Consider the following 23,832-nt stretch of genomic DNA (forward strand, 5'->3'; position numbering starts at 1 on the left):
GTCTTTTTAGAGTGAAAGATACTATTTTTGTTTGTGAATAACTTGATTAAAAACTGTGGTTGTTACTCAAAGTTGAATAAAAGGTAATTAAATTATTTATTTATTTATTTTTACGATAAATCAATTGTTACGGCATTACGCAATCCGACCACAAAAAGGATTGATGACGTAATGGTTGTACACACACATGCGCATTGGCACTACAACAGGAAATATCATTCACGTGATATTCCTTTAGAAATGGTCACATGTCTTTTCGCAATGACCTCGTAATTTCTTTTTTGCACTCATTGCGTGTGAAGTCATTTTCTGTGTGTCTGTCTTGAATTTTGCTTGTAAATTAACCCTAAAACAATTCAGTATGCGTACTCATATTGTAATATTTACCCTGACTAGTTTACTAGCATATGGTAAGGCATTTGTTTTAATTAATATCTAGTATAGGCTAGCTAGGCAAGGGCAACCTTTTTGAGTTAGAGGAGAGTCTACACAACAACAGTACAGTTACTACTGTACAACAAAAAATGAACTTCCTCCCAAACTCAGGCAGGTAGGTAGGGGCCCACTTACTAACTAGCCTAGGTACTTAGTTAGCCAGGCCTACGCGGCACTGGTTTATTGGATCGGATGTTAAGTATACTAGATAGGCGTAGGCTAATGATAGCGATTTACTTTTTCATATTATAATATATTGTCAATACTAAGTAAGACTAAGTAAAAGAGTCTGAATATTCCGCCACTGCACTAGGCTAGGCCCTAGTCTAGTAGGCGTTAAATCTAGGGCCTAGCTAGGCCTCTAAAATGTAAATTTTATGCCTCGCACATGGCTATTTCTCACACAGCCATAAACATTTTCAGAAAAAACATTATTTTGAAATTAACTTGCCTATTTTGAAGAAAAAATAACCTAGGCCTAGGTAGGCCCTTAGCTAGTTAATGAAGACTGCACATCGCAGTGGCTGCATCTACAAACGCCTAGTGTCGTAGATCCAACCTAAATTCTACGCCTATTGACCCGATCGGGCCAGGCCCAAGAAGGCCCTCTTTCTTGGGCCTCTGGCCCTCATGTAACCTGAAAAAAAAAACATCCCTCTAGGAAAATGATAGAAAAGATGATAGTCATCAAAGAAGATGGTGAGTAAAACAAAAATGTAAAAAAAAAAAAATACCAAAAACGAGTTTCGAACCCTAACCTAACCATGGAGGTATAAAAATAGAGAGAGCTCCGAAGACAAGCCTTTGTATTGTACCGTATATCGTAACTTTTTTTGTTTATTTGGGGAAATTTGTAATGTAAAAAACTGTCAAAATACTAATAAAATCAACACTATGATATTAATTATACACAATTTTTTGTGCTGGTAATGGAAGCCATCTTGCAGAGATGGCAATCATCGTGACCAGCCAAGTGTAATAAAATACAACATCGTTTTCAGGGAATTTCCAGACACGATGTTTTAAAATCGTAGCTCCTAAAAATTTTACAAAATGATCGAGTTTGTTCCAAAGAGAAGATGCAGCAAAAGAAAAGCAGCGTCCACCGTATGTCTTGGTGCAGAAACAGGGAACAGATAGGTCTTTTATATTAGGTCCCATAAAAAATTTTTATTATTTTAACACCCTATCCCCAGCTAAAAAAGATGAGGGATGGAGGTTTTTTGTCCTACTCTCTCCACCAGGGTTTTGCTGGTTAGTCTGGGCAATTTCTAAAAATAGAAATTTCATAAAGCATGCTGTTGGCCCCCCCCCCCTCCCCCCGTCTAGACTAGCCTTGCAAACCTAGGCCTAGCCCAATGCTAACATACAATAGGCCTCCCTAGCTACAGTATATTATGAAAAATAACTATATAAATTCAAAATTAATTTATAAAATATAAAAAAGCCATAACACCAGTTCTTGTATTGTTATGCCTATAATAACCTTTGATCTTGTTTATTATCGGTGTGTCAATATTACATGACCGTATGTTGGAATTGGGTACTCAGTATTATGATGTAACTACCTTGATAAGTAGATTACCTGTCCATGTTTTCTAATAATATGACATTATGAATGAATGTGATTGTTGTATTTTTCTTATAAAATGTCAACGGATTTTGTTGTTAGACCTTTTCTGTATAGTTTTGATTAATGGCATGTTACTGCAACAAGTTCCACAAAAATAACATGTGGTTTATGCTGGCTACTATTATATCAACTCTTCTGGATACAATGTTTGCTGTGAAAACGAGCTGTGAATTGTCAATTGTTATGGCTTTTTGTGATTGTTTCAAGAAAAAAAGTGTTATCCATAGCAGTAAAACCAAAAAATGTTTTTGTATTAAATAATTATAATAAATTTAAAATGTTCTGTATTCAGAACTTGTCATGTAATTAATACTTTTTTTTAAAGAAAAACCTATTTTTTAACTAGGGTCTCAAATCTCACCATTGCACTTGCAGTCATTTCATTTTGCACTTACATATACTGGATATATTACTTCAAAATGTTTTAAAAACTGTCAATTTTAGTTGAGTTGAAATTTTACTAAGCATTTAAATCTATTGCATGCTAGTGATAAATGATGCCTTTTTTATGCATATTTTGTAAATCTAACCTGAACAATTAGCGATTATGAAAGCATTCAGATGTAACCGGTTTTTGCTGTCAAGAGTGTGTTGAATTGCATCATTGATAATAATTGATGATAGATTAATATTTATATATTAAAGCCGGGCCCTCTTTTATATTTTGATGAATGTTGTCCGACTCTTTATACTGAGATTGTACTTCTGGTAAGGAAATTTTCACCACTGTCCCCACATTGGCTTGGTGAGTTTCACAGTCACTGTATGTTACACTAGTGGAAAGATTAATAGACCTCGTATAACTTATTCCAGGGGCGAATTCAAGAATGGATGGACCTTGAGCCCTCTAAATTAATTAATGAATTAATTTTCAAAATTAAAAACAATATGTGGTTCCCACACAACGCATACATCTAATGTGTTTAACGAGAGAAAAAAATATGATTGTTTTGCTGATTGCTACAGTACACGCTACATAAGAGTCATTTCCGGCCAGTGCCATTTATCAAAGTTGTGTGTGCTAGAAGAGTACCATTTCTGACCATCTAGTGGTGCCCTACAGTATTTCAAAATCCTGGATCTTGTATTCATTACCTCGCAACTCATCTTACAGTATTTGCATGGTGCAAATACAGAATACAGATCACTCTGGCCGCAATTATGTAGCCTCTAATCGGGCCTCTAATAAGTCAAGGTACCTTTTAAAATCCTTATTATCATTGTAGACTGATTATATTGTTTTAAATTTCGGATGGCATTGTTTTCTTAGTGCACTTTAGACAAAGGTACAGTTCAGTAATTACTATTAAACGTGGCTTCCTAAGTACATAGTATACAAATAATGAATGTTTGAGTGTAATGGTACAAATAATGGCATGAGGTGAATGATGAAAGGTTATACCTTATATCAACGAGGCAATGCCGAGTTGATATAACCTTTCATCATTCACCAAATGCCATTATTTGTACCATTATACGAATATAAAACATTCATTATTTGTTTACTATGTACATAGGAAGCCACGTTTAATAGTAATCACTGAATCATCTAAATAGATTCCTGTCATTTGAATCAAATAAAAGGTATCCCTAGCCAAGAGGCCTACATTTCATTCACATTGATTAAAACAGTAACATTTGGTTTTTAATATTATATTAAATTTTATATTTATATGGATTTTAGTGTTAATTATGTCAACAAACACCCAAACAATCCTAGGCCTAGCAAGACTAAAACGCCTAGGCTTAGCCTAATACTAACAGGCCTAGCTAGGCTAAACCTGGTAGTTGTACTAGCTTGGCTGAAAGGCAAAACTTCGACAGACAATTGGAACTTATCTAATTATGGTTTTTCCAACGATTCCACGTCTTGTAGGGATGTCCCCATTAATTAATCAAACTCCTAAAAACGATCTAAAGCTAATTTAAATGCCTTTTTTAATGAAATTAGTACATATATCTCCAAATCGTACACAAAAATCTGCTGCTGTTGCATATCTCGCGGTGGTGTTTACAAACAGAGGCAGGACAACAGGTGGCGCTGTTGTATTTCACAGTACTTTTTGTATACTAGATTTTTTTCATCCGCGAAACGTTTTTTTTTTCATACACAAAAATGTTTTAAAAAGTACTATTAAACGATCGTTTAATAGTGCGTACTATTGCACGCCATGTGACCCACAATTGTCCAATCAAATGACAGGAATTTATTTAGGTGTTATATAATATTAAATAGCGACGTGCACAATAATAAATATCGTGAGGTGGCGGCAAGAATGAATGGCGGACGGAATGAATGGCGGTCAGAGTGATCTGATAACCAGGTACACATCGTATTGAAAGCAATTTCTCAAGTCTAAATTCTGCTTTCAATCCCATCTTCTCTTTAAACAATGTTTAATTCTTCCCACTCTCATTTTGGTAATTTATCATAATAACAATGTTTAGAATGTCATTTGCAAAGTAAATTTGGTACTTGCCGGGCTATATTTACACTTTCAATTAGAGCTCTTGATAGTACTCCTGCATGTCTTCCCCACTCACAAAATCTGGATCAGCTACATGACTCAGTTTAATAGTAGACTTAATATTCCTATAATGGCATTGTCCCTCTGAATCTGATCATAGAAAACGTCTTCTTTTTTAAAAAAATATTTGTTTAGCTAAATTTACTTGAAATAAAATAAAATAAATAATTATTTGATACTTCACTGACCACACCACCCGCGACAAGAGGCTACTGTATGCTGTTGTTGACTGATCATGTTTGATTAACCTGTAGTGTGCGCCATCTATTTTTTATTAGAATTTAATGTATTTTAATTATAATGTATAAATAACTCTTTTCAATTTCCATTTTGGTGAGCCACTTGACAGTGATTCATTTTGCTTTTTGGTTAACCAGTCTTTTGGATTTTGAACTCTTTTTTTTGTTTTTTGTTTTTTTGTTTTGTTACGTTTTTGTTCTTTTCTGACGAAATAAATGAAATTAAATCATTATTGCAGTGCTGCCTTTTTAAATGGTTTAGGCCATGTTCTATGGTAGCCTCTTGTTTTAAAAGTAGTTGTGTTTATAAAATAAGGTTTTTTTTTCGTGAACTTAGAATAGATGAACATTTGTTATTATATTTTCATCTTTTAACTAACATGAAATTATTTGTAACATTCCATTCATTGAGATTCATTTTTGTATAATAATTTCAATGTACCGCACCATTTGTTCAAGTATAAAGTAGGACATATTTAGGATATTTTTGTATCATTGCAGTAATGATGTGTGTTCAATTTAATATATTTATTAATATTTCTATTTTTAGGGGCAATGGCTGGAACATGGAAAGTGATGGAAAATGATAAAGCATGTATCTTGTTAGACATGGATCTTAATTTCACGGTTGGCTATGCTACAGCAACCGGAGTAAGTGCTACCAGTCATACAATGCAACATTCCCTCACTGCATCTTTCCTAAAGGGTTTTTCACACCTGTTACGGTCCTGAACCAGCAAAACTAATAAAATGTCAATGTTTCATTTTCATGCAGCTACGCACATATCAATGGCCATGTGGAGCGTTGGGAAAATGAAACATTAACATTGATTTGCTGGACCGGAACCATGCGTACAATTAAAAGGGACTAATGCTGTTCCACTGTACCACGCCAAGAATGTTAAAGTGTCGCTATCCAATCGGGTTTGAACAATACCATGGTCTAGTAGTTAGGACATCAACATATCAAGCAGAAGGTTCAGGGTTAGAATCTCAGTTAAGTCGACTTTTTCTCATTCTCACAGATTTCCTCATCTTATCGTTTCAAATTAATTATCAAATTATATATATATATATATTTTTCAGACAAAGCAATCAAACTTTGAATTACCAGGTAATGCATCAGTAGATGATACTGGAAGCTCATGTGGAGAAACAGAAGCCAACATTACCCTAGCCTTCTTTGAAGAAACCTACAAAGTCACATTTACATTTGAGGTTCTTTCTAAAACCTATCAACTTTCAAAAGTAAATTTCAACTATATTGAAGACACAACTAGATTTCCTGATGCAAAAGATACAGGTACAGTACAGTATATTAAAAACATTTTTAAATTGTTAAGACCGTGCCAATAGACTGCTTTAATATCTGAAACATTGATTTGGAAGAATTTGCACACAGCTACTGCATGTAAATTGCCTATAAAAGTGATTTCTTTCATTCGTTTAGGAAACCAGGTTTTATAAAACATATCAGAAGCAATACCAAAATTGTAATAACCTTTTTATTAAAAAGTCACAACTGTCCAGATTTAACCAAGTTTCACATTTTAATTTGTTGACAAAAAATACAATTATTAATAATGACTGGAAATTATAAGTAAATGCTCATCTTGTTTGTACAGTAATATTAAAATTAATTTTAGAAATTTCTTTTTAATTAAAGTTGTAACCCAATTGGGTTGTTAAAACTAAATTTCTAAATTAAATTATTGGATATAAAGGCTTATTTCACATATTGCTAAAAATGAGTACATTATTTCTGTCTTTTAGGTAAACCAAAGACAAAATCTGGCAAGCTAACTTTGTTTACGGCACATGTTGGTCACTCATACAGGTGTAACACACCAGACATGGACACAACCATCACTGACTTAAAGATGACGTTCAGCAATGTTAAACTTCAACCATTTAATGTCACAAAGGGAAACTTTAGTGCCGGTAACTTATCCATTTTTGATTATGTTTTTGCTTTGTTTAGTTTAAATTTATAGTTCAGTACATTATGGTACTGTACCTTGGTGGTATTACATGCAAGTTTACCATCACTGGTTCATGTACACTCACTAATCATACTTAAGTGAATTATTTCTCTTAATTAAATATTTCACGTTAACTTAAACTTGAAGTCAATAATTACTGAAGAATAGGTGATTCACTTTTCTAATTGACTGTGCCACAAGTGTTTTCTAGCCAGGATTAAATTAATTAAAATAATTTTTTTTAAATGTTACTTTATAGAATCGGTCTGCACAGCTGATTTGGCCAAATCTACACCTATGCCTACAACAGCTGTTACTACTATGATGATGACCAATATGTCTATGACCAATATGTCAACTGAAATATTGACCACTGTGATGGACATAAATACTACAACTGGCGCCGTCACCACCAAGGCTAGCCCAACAACAATGGCTACCACCACTAAGCCACCAACTGAAGGCAACTGGACTGTTAAGGACAGTAAGGGCAAACCCTGCATGAACATGGCTTTTAAGGCTAACTTCAGCTACTCCTATCAAGATGCTAAAAACAAGGTAACAGAAAACTATTCTTTATTTTAAATTTCTTTTTTGTTTTATTTAGTACTCTGTCACAATAAGCATTGAGAAACAAAAATGATGGCCAAAATCACAACTGCTTATTTCTTATGGGGCAAGTTACACAAAAGTTAAGCATTGAACTTTTAGAATATTACAATTATTGTTGCTCCAGTAATCCAACACACTAAGCCAAACGCCCTCACAATGAACGCATATTCTAGGAATTTTTGGATTATAAATTTGGTGACTAATTTAATTGTTTTGTTTCAGACTAAAACCGAGACTGTTATGCTACCATTTACTGCTGATCCCAGTATGTCCACTTGTGGTGAAAACAGTTCTACATTTGTGTTGCAATTTGAACATTCAAACAACACATGGATGATGGAGATGGTGTTTGATTTGCTCAACACCAAGGACTACACCCAAGTAGATGGACAGTACAATGCATTTCAAATGACTGAATTACTTGTAAACTACACTGATCCACTTTCTATGAGTAAGTTTTTAAATGTAATACTTTAATAACTTAAGTTATATTTTTGAGGTTTTTTTTACGGAAGTTATTAACTTTATTAAAACTACAAAATTGCCCTTTTTACAATTTTATTTCATAAACCAATACTTTGGTAGTGATAAGTATAACACGAACATCGTGTGCTGTTGGGTAGTTTCTACTATTCAATGGTTAGTCAATGGTACTAATCAACAACCAACTTGTTGTGATATGTGAGTGAAAACCAACCTAACTCAGTGCTTGTCTAGAATAAACGATTGAATAAAAGTTTACTTGTTGACAGTAGGTAATTGATGTTTGTATCAACTTGGCTCTACCTCATTTAAATAGAACAGTTATGGTTACCATTTGTATCGTTGATAAGTCAATTTTGTGTATATATGTATTTTTGTGTGCTACTAATATCATTACTTGGAATACAATTTTTATAAATTAAGTATTTAGACCTTTTATCATTTTAACACATTCTTATTAATGGTGTCAACTTATTTGTAAGAAGTAATGAAAAAAAAAGAAAAAGAGTGGAAATAATAAAGGTAGGTTGTTCCCGTCGTGAAGGAAAAAAAAGAACAGTCAATCTTTAAATCCTTAAATTATATTCTCAATCAAAAAATAAACAATCAGTATATACAGTATTAATTTTATTCACCAATTTCTCAAATGAATCCAGCTTCATTTTTTTAATCTGGTGCTCCAACTTGATACTGTTGAATCTGCTCCCATTTGCGCAAATGCTATCAAATAATATCTTATTGGCTGAAACTGTCTTCATTTTTAGTTTTATTTTTACTTACAGATTACGAGGTTAACACTACAAGAACACACTTTAAAACTAATGTGAACATGACATACAAATGTGATGCAGATGACAATATTGAGGTGGAGATGATGAATGTCACATTTACTGATGTTAAATTCCAACCATTTGCTAAAGGTCAATCATATCCTGGTGAACGTAAGTTATTTCAATCATCAGTCATTGTTATGTTGCTATCATAATTATTATTAAAGTCAATTTTCTCCCTCTTCCAACTGTCATCATCGTCATCATCAGCATCATCATCATCTTCCGGCCTTTACATTCTGAAGGTAATGTCCTGAATGTGTGTGAGCCAATGGATGAGCTATCAAGTTGGGTGTATAGCTTTTAAAGCTTTGCTTGGTAAAGCACCCGAATATCTCGCTAATAAACTTTTAAGAGTACCTGCTGAACTACTACTACCCACATTACGACACAGGGTGATTTTATTATTCCGAAACCCAATAAATTGAATCATTTAGATGCAGTTTTAATTACTGTATCTGACTGCTAAATATTTGAATTCTATGTCTACAGATCTTTGAAGTTGTAGTTCCATAGACTTATTTAAAATTAATTCAGAAATGCTATTTTAAATAACTATTTTATCAAAGTTTTTCTCTGTTTTAACGCACCTAATATATTGTTTTTTTCTTAGTTGTGCAAACGTACCAGATGGTACAGTGTGTAACATTCCAGGTGTGCTCCAATATTTGCAAAATAGTATTCTTCTTAAATGGTTTTTACAACATAACATGTTCCATAATTTTTTTTAGTCCAAGATTGCAAGTTGGATGACAAATCAAGTAACGTTGTACCAATTGCTGTTGGATGCGCCCTTGCTGGGCTTGTCGTTATTGTACTTATTGCATACCTGATTGGCCGCAAGAGAACAAAGAGTGTTGGTTATCAGACAGTCTAATTAAAGCAATTGATTTCATGTACATCAAATTTGCAATAAAAATTTCAGATTATTAAAAACATTTTTTTTATTGTCTATAAGATCGTTAATCAAATTTGAATGTCGTTTATTATTTTTTTACAAAATAAATAGATCCAATCATTTTTAGACCAACTGAATTCTAACCTTTCTTTTTAACAAATCACTTGATATTACAAAAGTACTTGAAATTTACAAAAGTTATAAAACATTTAAAAGATACAATAATTATATTCAACACTATGCATTAAAATCTGTATTTTATTGTTACTGAGAAAACTCATGCAGATTACAATCATTTGAAACTGAATTTACATTTTTATCTTTATTTTCAATGATTTTCAGATATTTTTGTTGTGTGATTTCCTATAATATTGTATTATAATCAGTGTTAAATGTGCATTCAATGCAATCCCCTTGTAAGTTGAATGATTAGATACAGTAGTTTCATATTGCAACTCAATTTGATTGGCGAAAATGTTGGTTTTAACAAGTTTAACAATGATTTATAAAATTTACTCAGAATTGACTCTTTTTATTGTAAAATCACAACAAATAATTGTTATCTGTTTTCTACATATTAAGATGGTTGTAGTACTACTTATATACAGTTTCAGGAATATCGGAAAACTAATCTTGTTTTAGTGAATGTATACTATATTTAGATTATAGCTGTGGGGTTTTGCTTTCATTTTGATGAGCTATGAGCATATTTTCTCATTCGGCAAGCAGGCCTGTTAATCAAAAGCACTGCGACATGATGCTTTACAAGGCTAATCACAGTGTACAGTATGTTGTCTATTGACACTCCCAATGCATGTGATTTGCTTCGCCATCCATTTGCTTCAAAGAAATCTGAATATGAATCAGCCATGCACATTACCACGTAATTGTAGGCATATTAGATTTTCATAAATTGATACTACACAAAACCATAGATCGAGAATTTTTATATTTGAAATGTTCACAGTTGAAACTATTGTGTTGTATTTGTACACATTGTTTGTATATTATGCTTAAATTGTTACCCAATGAATGAGTTTTTTTTTAATTTTGCTAAAAATAGATTGTTTTGTTTGCACTGTACATAGAATACTCTTAAAAATTTGGTTTAAAAAAGTCGTAAATTTGTCTGTAAAATGCACAGTACAGTACTTGCAATAGAAGAATGCAATAGGCCTACAATAAAAACCAGTAGGTCCGATATTGCATGTTAACATTTGTCTGTGTAAGAAACCAGTGATCGTTAAATAAATTACACAAAACCCCACAAAAGGTTTCTTGATTCTTTATTGAAGTTAATCAGATTACTATCACAATGTTATTTGGCACTATTTGTCTGTACATACTCTTAAGCTCTGTCTACACTATCAAACTATTTTGACAAAAAAAGATGTGCCAAAATATGGTAATGATATTCCCAAATATGGTAGTGGTATGATGTCATCGTGTCCATGGGTACATCACATTTTGTGTAGATAGAGCTTTACAAAAGCTGTCTAATTTGTGTTCGTACGTATTGCTACTGAGTTGAGCTTGATTCTTGTAGGTCTACTCTTGGGTGGGCTTCTTTTCAAGATGGGGTTCTTTTCGAGATTACTTTTGCCTAAATTGTAAAACAGGGGCGGTATTACTATACATTGGTAAGAGCAATATACCGTAAAACCTTGAAAAGGAGCCCCTTTTTACTACTTTTGGGTGGGCCTCTTAAAGATGGGCTTCTTTTCGAGATTACTTTTGCAAACTAAAGAGGGTGTGTATTCAATTAACTATTTTGAAAAGAAGTCCATTAGGCTTGATTTCGAGATGGGCTTAACTTTAACTTTTTTATATACAGTATAATAATATGACTCTGACATTGATAGTTCATAGTTCATTTTATTTGTCCAAAAGGAAATTCATGTTGACATATACAATTGCTCAAAATTAGTTAAAGGTACATAAAATACATTTAAATAATACAACAGAGCTACACAATTATTCTGATAAACAATGAATTAACTGAGTTTAAATTGTCTGTTTGAATATGGAATAAAACTTGCCCTTGCCTTTAATGCTCAGATCACAAAAACCATAATTGTGTGACCATGTATAATTATATGTGAGGGCTGAGTTATTTGTATGACGTAGCCTACTGTACAAAACCAACCAACCAATACAAACATAATTCTGATAGTGACATTTCTTTTGATTCGGTTCGGTAATCGGGTCATATAACTATATTATATAGATTTACATAGAGTACACTGTGTACATAGTACACCACAACGATTACAAACTGTGTGATCTTTGGCCACAACAGGTACAGATATTTTGGTGGTTATAGCCATAGAACATTCATAACCCATACATGCAGTGTGATTTCAAGAAATATTAATATAAAATTGTATTCAATTCCAGTTCTTCAATCATGATCGAGTTGACAGAGAAGCACCATATATTGTTTGCGGTTATTAGCGGTAAGTATAACTCGTATAACCATGGAGGTATAACTAGGCCTGATACCGCCATGGTATTACTTTTATATACGATCAGGTTCGCCAGCTGCAGTCAAGGTTATATATTGCCATTTTATAGCATACACGTGATGACGATTACTGAATATCCGTTAATACGTCTTATTTATGGTAAACGAAACAACATTAATATTTTCTTTCTGTTTAAAAATAAACAACAACAACAAAAAGACGCAGAGATACATCCAAATGAGTTGGTGCATACCTTAAGTGTGGGGGACGGGGCGGGGTTGAGGTGCGGGACTGTGGTAAGTGTGAAAATAAACCTCGAGTCACTGAAAGTGCACTCAAATTAAAAACAAATATCAATACCAGATAGGCTTCATTATGCCAGATACTGTAGTTTACTGCTCGAGAGAATTATGAACAGCACTTTATACGTTTCTTGTTCAGGTAACGTTACGGGTTTGCTGACCAGGCGCCCGGAGATTGTCGATCGAAAACATCGATAGTGATTTCCGTCCGTTTTCGTCACATTTATCATGTTGAGTGTCCCTGTCCCGTTCGTAGAAAAAAGTTTATATTCACTATAGAAACGTTTAGGGATGAACAATGCAACATTCAGTAGGCATGTTACCTTTGCAGCCATAATTATTTTTATATGAGATCCTTTTGATGTCCAAATCAATAATTTAAATCAGCGAATTAATACAATTTCAAAACAACATTAATTTGATTAAATATTGTACATTACCAATGGAAATTAGGTAATGGCTTTATATCTGAAACTGAATCATATAAATATCTCGGTGTACATATTTCTCGTAAATTAAATGACCATATACAAATTGAGAATGTTATAAAAAAAGGTCAAAGATTAATAGCGTACGTTAAATCAATTATCAGTAGCTTTGATAACTTTAACAGAGTATATTATGGAGATACTGTGTGGAGATCGATAGTTCTCCCATCTATCAACTATGGTTGTTCAGTATGGTGCTCTTTAAGTAGAATAGATATAGATAAACTAGAGCTGCGCGTCTCCAGCTCCAAATGGCGCGTTATATCTTAAAAGCACCTCGAAATACACCTTGTGCCGCCTTATACGGAGAGCTTGGTTGGTCTCCAATTAACGAGATTCATAACGCTCTTCGTATGAAATACTTCCATAGAATTATAAAGATGGAAAACTATCGATGGCCAAAAATTATGTTTATTGGAATGCTACAACTTAATTGTGAATTTAAAGACTTAAGGTATAAGTTTCTATCTTGTATAAACGATATTCTCTTGAAGTGTAATTGTGAATCCAAAAATATTTTCACCACTCTCTCAAATTATAAAGAAGTCTACTTTCCAATTTCTGAAATCTTAAGAAAACTTAACTATATAATGATAGATGAATGGAGAATTGAATTACAAAATAAATCAAGTCTCCAAATCTATGAAACATTAAAATCAAAACCTGGACTTGAAAATTACTTAATTGATAAAACTAATTTTGAAGGTGCTGCATTAAAATTTAAAGCTCGTTCAAATACTCTACCTTTGAATGATAGAACTGCAAATTGGAATATTGATAATAATAAAAAATGTAAATTGTGCGGTACAAATTCGGACGAAGACATCCATCATTTCATCCTTAATTGTCCAGCTTTAAATAATATACGTAATCAGGAATTATTTAATTTATATGTGGATATGTATAGAAATGGCAGCAAAGATATGTTTGATACTTTTTATACTTCTCCTGAAAATGACAAACTTAAATATATTTTGGGATACTCAGATAATTTAATTGATGAAGAGTGTGAAAATATTTTGGATAGTTTTTGTAAAAGATACCTAAAACAAGCATGGCAATTTCGAAATGATTCACTGAATTCCATGACTCAATAACTATGTTATCTACATTGCTACATTAAGTAAATTGAAAAAAAGTGGGGGGGGGGGGAGGAGTTGGGGGTTTTTCGTAATAAGCTGTGTTTATCAGTTGATTTGATTTTATTTTATACACTTTTACTATATCTTGTTTTGTATTCATTGTGTAAAGTAATGATCTACTGTATGTATCGATGTAAATGGGGGGGGGGGGGGGTAGGATAGGGGTTGATAGTTGCTTTTGCCTTTTTTTACTTTTCTGTTAATTGTTATATTTTATATTGTGAAGGATGCACCTTTGTGCTAAGTGTGCCACCGATCTAAAGGTGTAATTCCAAATAAATAAATAAATAAATGTTTAATTTCTATTTTTGTAAAGTCATTAGTTATCTGCTGGTGGTGGAGGGAAAGGCGCCTGTTGGAGAATGGACAGTGACTAACCAGGCAGGTAGAATATGCATGAAGATGAAAATGGGCGCCACTCTAACTATTCCATATTCGACTTCCGCTGGACAGGTATAAATCATGGTTGAAATACTTAAGTGTTTGGACATGTCACGAACTCCTCTTACGTATGTTTCCGAGCGGTGGAAATACTTTAGGAACTCCCTTGTGACATAAAAGTATACACACAAAATCCACAAAGTTGTAAAATAACTCACAAACAAACCAGTAAGCACTTTGAACAACAGCTTCACAATAACTTTCACAATCCAACCTCTAATATCCAACCTTCTTCAAAATAAATGCTTCAATCAAAAATCCTTCTCCCAATTGTCATACTTCCCCTTATACAATATGTTCCTATCTTTCTAGATTTCTTATTCTTATTGGATTACAGTTTCTATTAATAGCACTTCTGGAATGTTCCTGATTGTTCTTATTAATTACTATACCTGGTTTCTTAAATCAAAACATCTTATTCTAGAATGTTCATATTAAGGAATGATAATTTATTACAGGACAATTAACATTTTGATAGGATTCTTACAATAATAAAGATTTGGTCCACCAGGACGCAATGCAAGCAATGGATTATCCGAACTGCTGTTTGTCATTTTTACGCTGGTAAAACAACATTATCTTGCTTCACACGCATCACCAATATAATACTTAGACTTGGTTCCCACTAGTATGTAACGCAAGAACATAAACGCAACGTAAGCGAGTTGACCAATGACAAGCGACAGTTCGAATATTCCATCGCTTGTGATTGGTCAACTCATTTACGTTACGTTACGTCCTTGTGTTGCGTCTCTAGTGGGAACCAAGCATTAGTTTCCCAATTATAGAGACGCAATGCAAGTCCGACGTAAGCGTAACGTAAGTAATTTGACAAGCGATGGATTGCGTTGCATCTAGGAATCAAGCTTAGATATACTGCTGCTTCAATGAAATTACTTCAGTAAGCAGACATTACAACATGATCGTGTGCTTTGCCTCATGAAAATCTCGAGAAAAATACATGAAATTTAAATAGAAAAATATGCTAATTAATACATTTTTCCATAGACGACGGCAGACGTGTATGTACCCACCTCCGCAAGCCCTACCGACTACTCTAAGTGTGAAGGGGATTCAGTGTCCTTCTCACTAAAGTTTTTCATGACACTTAGTAACTACTGGACGGTCGGATTTGACTACAAGAAATCGGGATCACAGTACCAACTCGATAAAATATCTGTTGGATATACATACGACGAACATCTCCCTGGTCATACAGCAAGTAAGGTTTTTATTCTTCTCTAGTTGTTTAGATATTCGTATATCATAACGGATTAGTCATTGGTGGTAATTGTAACTACTGTACTATGTCAGGGTTACTTATTGATAAACTCTCATTACATCCGTACTCATTACAGTGTTTTTATTTGCCAATACAAAAAAGGTGAGTGAAGTGTAATATGGTTGAATAAGTTAATTGTAGAAAACTTATCAATGCAATGTAACTGGCATGCTTCAGATGCCTGAATCTTAATTAAAGTTCGAAGATTAAATCTTTGTCCATGAATACGAATATCCAAATAATGTGTATCATGTCATATATCTGGCCCGTGCGCATTTCTAATCAAGATTTGGCAACCTGAGTCTCAATCTATTCCGCGTATGAAGTAGTATCCTTTAGAAATCCTGAAAAAAATAGTACTTTGCTTTCTCAGACAATACATGTTATTCACACATTATTTCCGACAATTTACGGAAGCATGAGTGCGAGTCCTGAAGTTTGCGAAATAAACGTTTAATGGATCCACCCTTACCACCACCAAAGTTAAATTGATCTTATTGGAAAGAAACTATTGAAATCAAAATGTGTGAAAGCAAAGCAAACGCGTACACGTGATGACCTCATTATTATTCAGTCGGTAGCTGGAGCTGGGTTGCACAGGATATAATAGAAGTGACCCATTGAAAGTCTTTCATATACGTTGGGCGAATATTTGAACAACTTCACAACGCTGTTTCAGTGGAGAGTTTTAACATCATCTATTGTGTAATAAATGCCATTATAACGATATTATTCCATCAATAGATACATTAAGTGTCATTCATATTTAATCGTTTGATTAATATATTTTATAACATAAAAGTTTATTGTAGAACAGCTATACTATTATTAAACAGAATAATGAATGTTTTGTATTCTTTGATGGAAGAACATTTTATTTTTCCAACACTAAACATGTATTATTATTTTGCAAAAATACCAGCTGCATTGTGATCTTTAGGTAGAGATCATTTACCAAGGTATTTGTGTGAATTCTTGTTTCTCATGATAACATGTAAAAAGATTGATCTTATAAATCTTTTAAAATAAAGGAATACATCGTTACTCGTTGATTAAACCTAATGAAGGCCCGAGTTGCGTATGTAAAATTCAAGCAGACGTCCTCTCACGTGGAAATCGTCACCCATCAACAATCTCCACTCTCAAATCACGGAGAGTATACCGTACATCACCATTATTTACGATGTTTGTATTGATGGCGAACCATGATATAGTTTATTAGCCGAAGGTTTGGCATTTTAAATCCAAATATTTTTAACTAAGTCTATTGCATGCATTGCCTATTGGTCTTTAAAATCAACTAAACACACAGGATTCATGGTTCACCGTCTTGAAATTCAGTATTATTGTTGAATACAGTTCATTGTCGTTGTTCTCAAGCATATCGTTAGAACGACAGTAAATGGTAATCTTTTATACTAGGCTTAAGGCTACTACCTATTTATTGTTTACAAAGGTCACAAGTTACTATAACTTTTAGAATTATCAGGTATATATTGCACACAACTACATTTTTTATGCTGCATTGAGAATGTTTCTGTGGGATACAAGGCAACCTTCAGTCATTCAGTTATCTTTGTTAGTTAACTGTTTATTTTTACAACTTATATGTTTCATTTTTTATTCACATTTTTCGAGTTTAGAAGGAAGTATTGATTAATTTTATCAAAGCACTTTTATAATAATAATAATAAATAATAATAATAAGATTTTTATAGCGCACATACCACTCCAGAGTGCTCAAGGCGCATTTATAAAAAGAAATGAGTAAAACTTCGAGAAATGCACGACTCTGAAGTTTAAGAAATTATTTATAAATTCCGGGAATAAGCTGAAGACATTATAATTATGGACAACCTTCCCATAACAATATACCATGGGGAAAGCTTATTTCGGAAAACTATCCCAGGAAACTGCCCTCCGATACATCTGTTCCACTTTATATTACAAAAATGGCATTGAACATTGTAATGTCATATGGAGATACAGTAGTAGCAGAATTAAGTGCATTTAGTGGAAAATTGTCTTAAGTCTCTAGTTGTCCTTATTTTTAGTCGCGTGGATGCGACTCTATAGTTCACTATGTCGGTCGGTCGGTCTGTCGGTCGGTCTGTCGGTCTGTCTGTCGGTCCGGTATCACTATGCGTTTTAGCACGCGACTTATGGCTGTTGGCCTTGTTATGTTTTGTCTGTAAAGTACGGTAGGTGTTTTAGCTGGAAATATCAAACGTCTTGGGTATGGAAAGTCAATCCAGCCAAAAACATAATACCATACACTCGATATTTCATTCGTACAAAATTCAAACCATCCAATCTTATCTCATGCAGTTTAATGGAAATTTAAATCATTCACATAATATCTCCATCATCCAATACAATTGTGACTTTCTCCATTAGCCCAAATGATAACACACCAAACTACTCATAGCACATACCATCTAAGGAATTTTGAACCCAGGCAACGATAAAAGTCTATACTAGAATATGTATGATATATATTTTTTTTCAAATCATAGTTGGTTTTGCAAGTTCTTCAATAAGCAACAGTGACCTCCCAAAGACTAATGTTGGAAACTATTACGGATGTGACAATGTGACTTTTGATGTTTCTGGTGTGAAACTTGCTCTCAGCAACGTTAAGTTTCAACCGTATGTTCAAGATGTAACAACCAAAGATTTCGGTGAATGTAAGTTATAACGTTATTTTATTTCTTTCCTTATTGAAGAAAAGAAACAAAGTAACAAGCTGTAAAATACAAAACAAAGTCGAAATTATTATCATTATATAATTATAAAGTCCTAAATAAAATAATGAAAAAAATGGTGGTTACGAAGGTTACGACCCCAAACAACAAGTAATGTAAAATGGACACAGTACTATCTTTATTAAAGCAAGGAAGTCACAAGCGACTGTTAGGATGATCCATCAAATTGGTGATTGGTCAATTTACTTACGTCCTTGTGTTGTCACTAGTGGGATCCAAGCTTTTGGAAAAATGTAACACTTTGGTGATGGCACTTTTTTTTAAAATACATCATTCAATTTTTGTTTTAATACATTCATGTATGTATGTTGTCTTTGTTTTACAGTGCAAGTATGTACAACAAGCAGTGGAATGGGTGAAGTGGTCGCCATCTTGATCATCATTGCTGTGGCTCTTGTAATTATTGTACCAATTGTGGTAACTATCGTTTTTGTGGTACGGCGCAAGCGCAGGAATCGCCAGTTTAATTACCATACACAACAGTGAATATCTACTTGTTATCGGGCCTACATCAAGTACTCTTGTAAATTTATGCAGTAATATTTATAGACGGGGTGAGGTGCGTTACCCTCTGCAAAGGTACATGGTCATCAAACAGATTTACATTTATTTTTGTTGTCTTCGTGGATTGTTTCCGTTCCGGTTCTTCTATTCTTCCTTAAAATGCCCTAATGTAGGCCAACCACTACTTAATATTTTATTTTAAATAGGTGAGACAATACGTCTTTAACCAACAAATTTTGCTAAAATAACTTAAGCTTTGTTCACACATACTTGTATTTAAGGCTCTTTTTATACTATCAAATAGTAGTTTGACGAAAAAGTGTGATGCGCCCAAACATGGTTATGTAGTGATACCCAAATGTGGTGGTGATATGACATCATCATGTCCATATATATGGTCACATCATATATTTTTTGTTAATACAATTTCTTTTTTAATTAAGAAAGTGTAATGTGCCCAAATATGGTAGTGATATGGCATCATCATGTCAATGGGCACATCTATTTTTTGGTCACATAACGTTTGATAGTGTAGACAAGCTGAACCGAATCATATCCAGGTACAACTGACTACTAAATTAGCGTGATTGGTTACAACTTTACCTTTGTCCAATATAATTTTTATATGTTTCATACGCGATTTAATTGATTTTTCATCTGATTACACAACCGGGGTTTGATTCGATGTTTACCCGTTGTAAATCTGTTTGAGCACAAAAAAAGTTGGTTGTATTGGTATAGGCTTATTTTAATAGGAGAAAGGAACATGTAAACATGCTTGAAATATCTATAAATGCTAAATAAAAAAAGAAGATAGATAAGTCAAGTTGAACACATTCAATTTTTGCGCGCCAAAACATTGTATGTTTGTGACTGCTGTGTAATATTATATAACATGATGTATATTTAGTGAAATAGTATATTAAATATATTATAATTATTATATAAAGATTCATTGATATTGTGAAGAATATAATTTTTTTAAAGAGATAAACGGTATTTCATTTTGTTTAGTAGTTTTAATTGGAAACTTTTTTATAGGCCTATAATAATATTATTTTTTTTTACAATTTCAAATAAATACTTAAACTAAGAATAAATTGATTTAGAATTGCATTTTAGCTTGGTGTTTCATGGGTTACTTTATTGTTTACTGTTGACTATTTACTGTAGTATATTCCATGATGCACTCGATTTATCATTATTATTACTTTTTTGTTATTAAGAGCGTTATTTACATAGCGCTTTACACTTACAAAATGTTACAAAGAACATCAAAAGCAAAATAATACCCACAATAAACAATACAGGTCCTCCACAGGAGGCGTTACCATGGCTATTCAGGCAATTCGATTAGGAGATGTAATTTTATTTTTTTTCTTAAAGAATAGAGTGTTGGTGATTGACGAAAATTGCTTGAGTTATTCAAGAGTTGTCCATATTTTGAAAAGGATTTATCACCAGAGGTGGTAGTGACGCGTGGAACATAGAGCATGGTAACATCAGCGAAGACCACTTCTATCTGGTTCATACCTAATGAGAAAATCTTTGATAAACAGAGGTGCAACACCGCTTATACATTTGTAAACGCCCACATTTTTAACAACCTTAGATGGGGTGTGATAATGACATCTACCACGTCGAGTGAAGTGGTGGTGAGAACAGAATTTGGGTGTTGTCAGTGTAAAGATGAAACAATACACCAGCATTCCATAAAATATCTGTGATTGCCGTGTACGCAGTTAAAAGGGACGGACTTAACTTATAACCAAACATTGGTTGGTTTTCAGGTACCTTATAGTTACCCCTACCAACACGTTAATTTCACCCCATCTCACCCATGAACTAGACTAAATTTTATCAAAACATAGTGGTATGTGAGTACATATGAACAAATCAAAATTGACAAAATATCAGGTAGGAACGGTCTGTCAGACCCTCTTAAAGTGACTCCGTTCACGTTAATTGCAGCACACGTCATCCATACCAAATCGGTAAAAACATATAGACATGTTCTATTTCCTCTGAAATATGGTGTAAGAAGCATTTTTGGGTAGAAGCTGGGATCCACTTGATTTAGGATATTTCAACCTCGCTGATTACGAATATGGCGGATCCCAAGCGAAATTCGGCCATCTAAGCCCTTAATTTGCATAATTAAAAATGGCGGCCATTTTTTATAATTACCCTATATCTCGAGAACCACTAGTCACAGATAATTAATTTTGGTCTCAAAATGTTTTAAATATATGTTTTTATATTCACTTTAATGACACACTTTCTCAAAAAATGGATGCAAGTCTTATTTCTGACATTTTGACCTTTGACCTTTATTTATCGTATCGCAGTAACCAATAATCGGAGAGACACGAAATAGGGCTCAAATTGTTCAGAAACTATACATTCATATTTATTGTAATTAAATGTTTTTACAAAAAATGGCCGATTCTACAACTATTGACCTTTGAACTATTAGTCAAATATAATAATATAATAATAATATAACTTTGAAAATTGTGGTCTTATGATTTTTTTTTTCTTTTTAAATTGTTTAAAACATGTGTGTTTCTATCCAGTCTAATGGCACATTTTGTACAAGAATGGCCGATAGTATGGTTATTGACCTTTACAGCATAGGCCTACTGTATACTAAATATAATATAATTGCATAATTATGAAATTATTTATACACAATAATAATTAGTAAAATTATAAAATTCACTGCCATCAAATATGATGTGTTATGATTTATATAGATTTAGAAAAAAATTTGAACACGCAAGTTACATTTGTTGAAATTTGAAATTTGAAATTACCTGCCATCAATATGATGGGAGTATGATTATAGATTTTTTTAAATGTGAACATGTCAACTACATTTGGAAATTACCTGCTAACAATTTGATGGATTATGATTATAGATTTAAAAAAGAATTTGAACATGTAAGCTACATTTGAAAATTACCTGCCATCAATATGATGGATTATGATTATAGATTTAAAAAAGAATTTGAACACGTCAGCTACATTTGGAAATTTGGAAATTACCTGCCATCAATATGATGGATTATGATTGTATAGGTTTGAAAGAAAATGTGAACACGTAAGCTACATTTGGAATGAACATGTTAAGGGCATCAGTTTAAGATCATTCATGCAAAGGTTTCCGTCATCTTTGTTAGCGTTGTTACAGCAGCATAAAGCTGTACATGGTAGTTTTGACTTCTTGCACCTACATCTATATGGTTATGCATCGTGTCTTGCATCCACAATAAATCATCTCTAACGAAGCAGTAGGAATAGCTTCATTTTTCAGAAGCACTGGTTGAAGTTTACCATTAGATAGCTCCCAACCAAAATCTGTTGGTGATGGCAAATGCTGGATTGGCGATACAGCTTTTTTTCAATACGAGTGCTTGGAAGTGTGCTCTTTTTATATGCTGGTGCACTGCATCGCTTGTTAGAGGTAATGCCTCTGGTTTTGTTTTTTTTTAACATGGCATGCCTAAATTAAAACTCGATAAAGGACACCACTAGACAAAGATGAACCAAATAAAATATGAAATACCGCTGCCAAATTGCTGGTCAAACTTTTTGGCATTACAAGATAATAAAGCAGATTTGGCACGATTACTATCAGAGGAGTTGATTCGTCAAGCTCCTATAGACAAAGAAATTGTCACAGCTGGTGGATTTATGAAAGAATCAGTTGTTAAATCATCAAAAGTCTACACGAATACGTTGTCTCTGGTCGCAGATCATGAAGAATCGGACACGAGACTTGTCATGCTGCCAATGTCCGATACGACACAGTTGTAGTTGCTTCTAGGGATACAGACGTACTAGTGATTCTAGTGTCTCACTACCAAAGCATGGTATCCAAATGGATGATGACAGAGACATCCAAAAAAAGAAAGTATCTATGATATAAAAGACATTTTTCAAGCCTTGCCCGAGGGTTATGCAAAAGCACTGATTCCATTCCACACTATTAGTGGATGCGATACTACCTCATATCCAGGGAAGAGTTAAATTACATTAATACATACATACAGTAATTTAACTCTTCCCTGTTCATATCTAAGTGGTCACTCAAAGGCATCGGCATGGGAAGTATTAACAAAAAAAATATGAACTAATTAAAGACCTGGGAGAAAACCTATCAGTGACCAAGTTATTATGAAATCGGAAAGATTCATTTGCTACGTTTACGGTGTTGGTCAAGTTAAGAGTACCAATGAAGTTAGGCTTTTAAAAAAAAAACCCCAGAGGCATTACCTCCAACAAGCGATGCAGTGCACCAACATATAAAAAGAGCACACTTCCAAGCACTCGTATGGAAAAAAGCTGTATCGCCAATCCAGCATTTGCCATCACCAACAGATTTTGGTTGGGAGCTATCTAATGGTAAACTTCAACCAGTGCTTCTGAAAAATGAAGCTATTCCTACTGGTTCGTTAGAGATGATTTATTGTGGATGCAAGACACGATGCATAACCAATAGATGTAGGTGCAAGAAGTCAAAACTACCATGTACAGCTTTATGCCGCTGTAAACAACGCTAAAGATGACGGAAACCTTTGCATGAATGATCTTAAACTGATGCCCTTAACATGTTCATTCCAAATGTAGCTTACGTGTTCACATTTTCTTTTAAATCTATCAATCATAATCCATCATATTGATGGCAGGTAATTTTCAAATGTAGCTTACGTGTTCAAATTCTTTTTTAAATCTATAATCATAATCCATCATATTGATGGCAGGTACTATACAATCATAATCCATCATATTGATGGCAGG

At 33.4% G+C, this 23,832-nt stretch overlaps 2 protein-coding genes across 2 annotated transcripts; both read left to right on the plus strand.

The window, feature by feature from the left end:
- Nucleotides 1–269: 269 nt before the first annotated feature.
- On the plus strand, nucleotides 270–10,912 carry LOC140049401 (lysosome-associated membrane glycoprotein 1-like). Its single transcript, XM_072094274.1, has 8 exons — nucleotides 270–410; nucleotides 5,386–5,486; nucleotides 5,922–6,138; nucleotides 6,609–6,776; nucleotides 7,077–7,375; nucleotides 7,652–7,880; nucleotides 8,695–8,853; nucleotides 9,474–10,912. The coding sequence occupies exons 1-8, from the start codon at nucleotides 362–364 to the stop codon at nucleotides 9,617–9,619; spliced, it is 1,368 nt and encodes a 455-aa protein (XP_071950375.1). The 5' UTR covers nucleotides 270–361; the 3' UTR covers nucleotides 9,620–10,912.
- A 974-nt stretch (nucleotides 10,913–11,886) lies between these two features.
- On the plus strand, nucleotides 11,887–20,068 carry LOC140048843 (uncharacterized). The gene is made up of 6 exons (XM_072093645.1): nucleotides 11,887–11,939; nucleotides 12,038–12,096; nucleotides 14,354–14,490; nucleotides 15,487–15,700; nucleotides 18,277–18,447; nucleotides 18,851–20,068. Exons 2-6 carry the CDS (start codon nucleotides 12,048–12,050, stop codon nucleotides 19,009–19,011), a joined length of 732 nt encoding a protein of 243 aa, XP_071949746.1. The 5' UTR covers nucleotides 11,887–11,939; nucleotides 12,038–12,047; the 3' UTR covers nucleotides 19,012–20,068.
- Nucleotides 20,069–23,832: the final 3,764 nt, after the last annotated feature.

The sequence above is a fragment of the Antedon mediterranea genome, chromosome 5, assembly GCF_964355755.1.
Source record: "Antedon mediterranea chromosome 5, ecAntMedi1.1, whole genome shotgun sequence".
NCBI lineage: Eukaryota > Metazoa > Echinodermata > Crinoidea > Comatulida > Antedonidae > Antedon > Antedon mediterranea.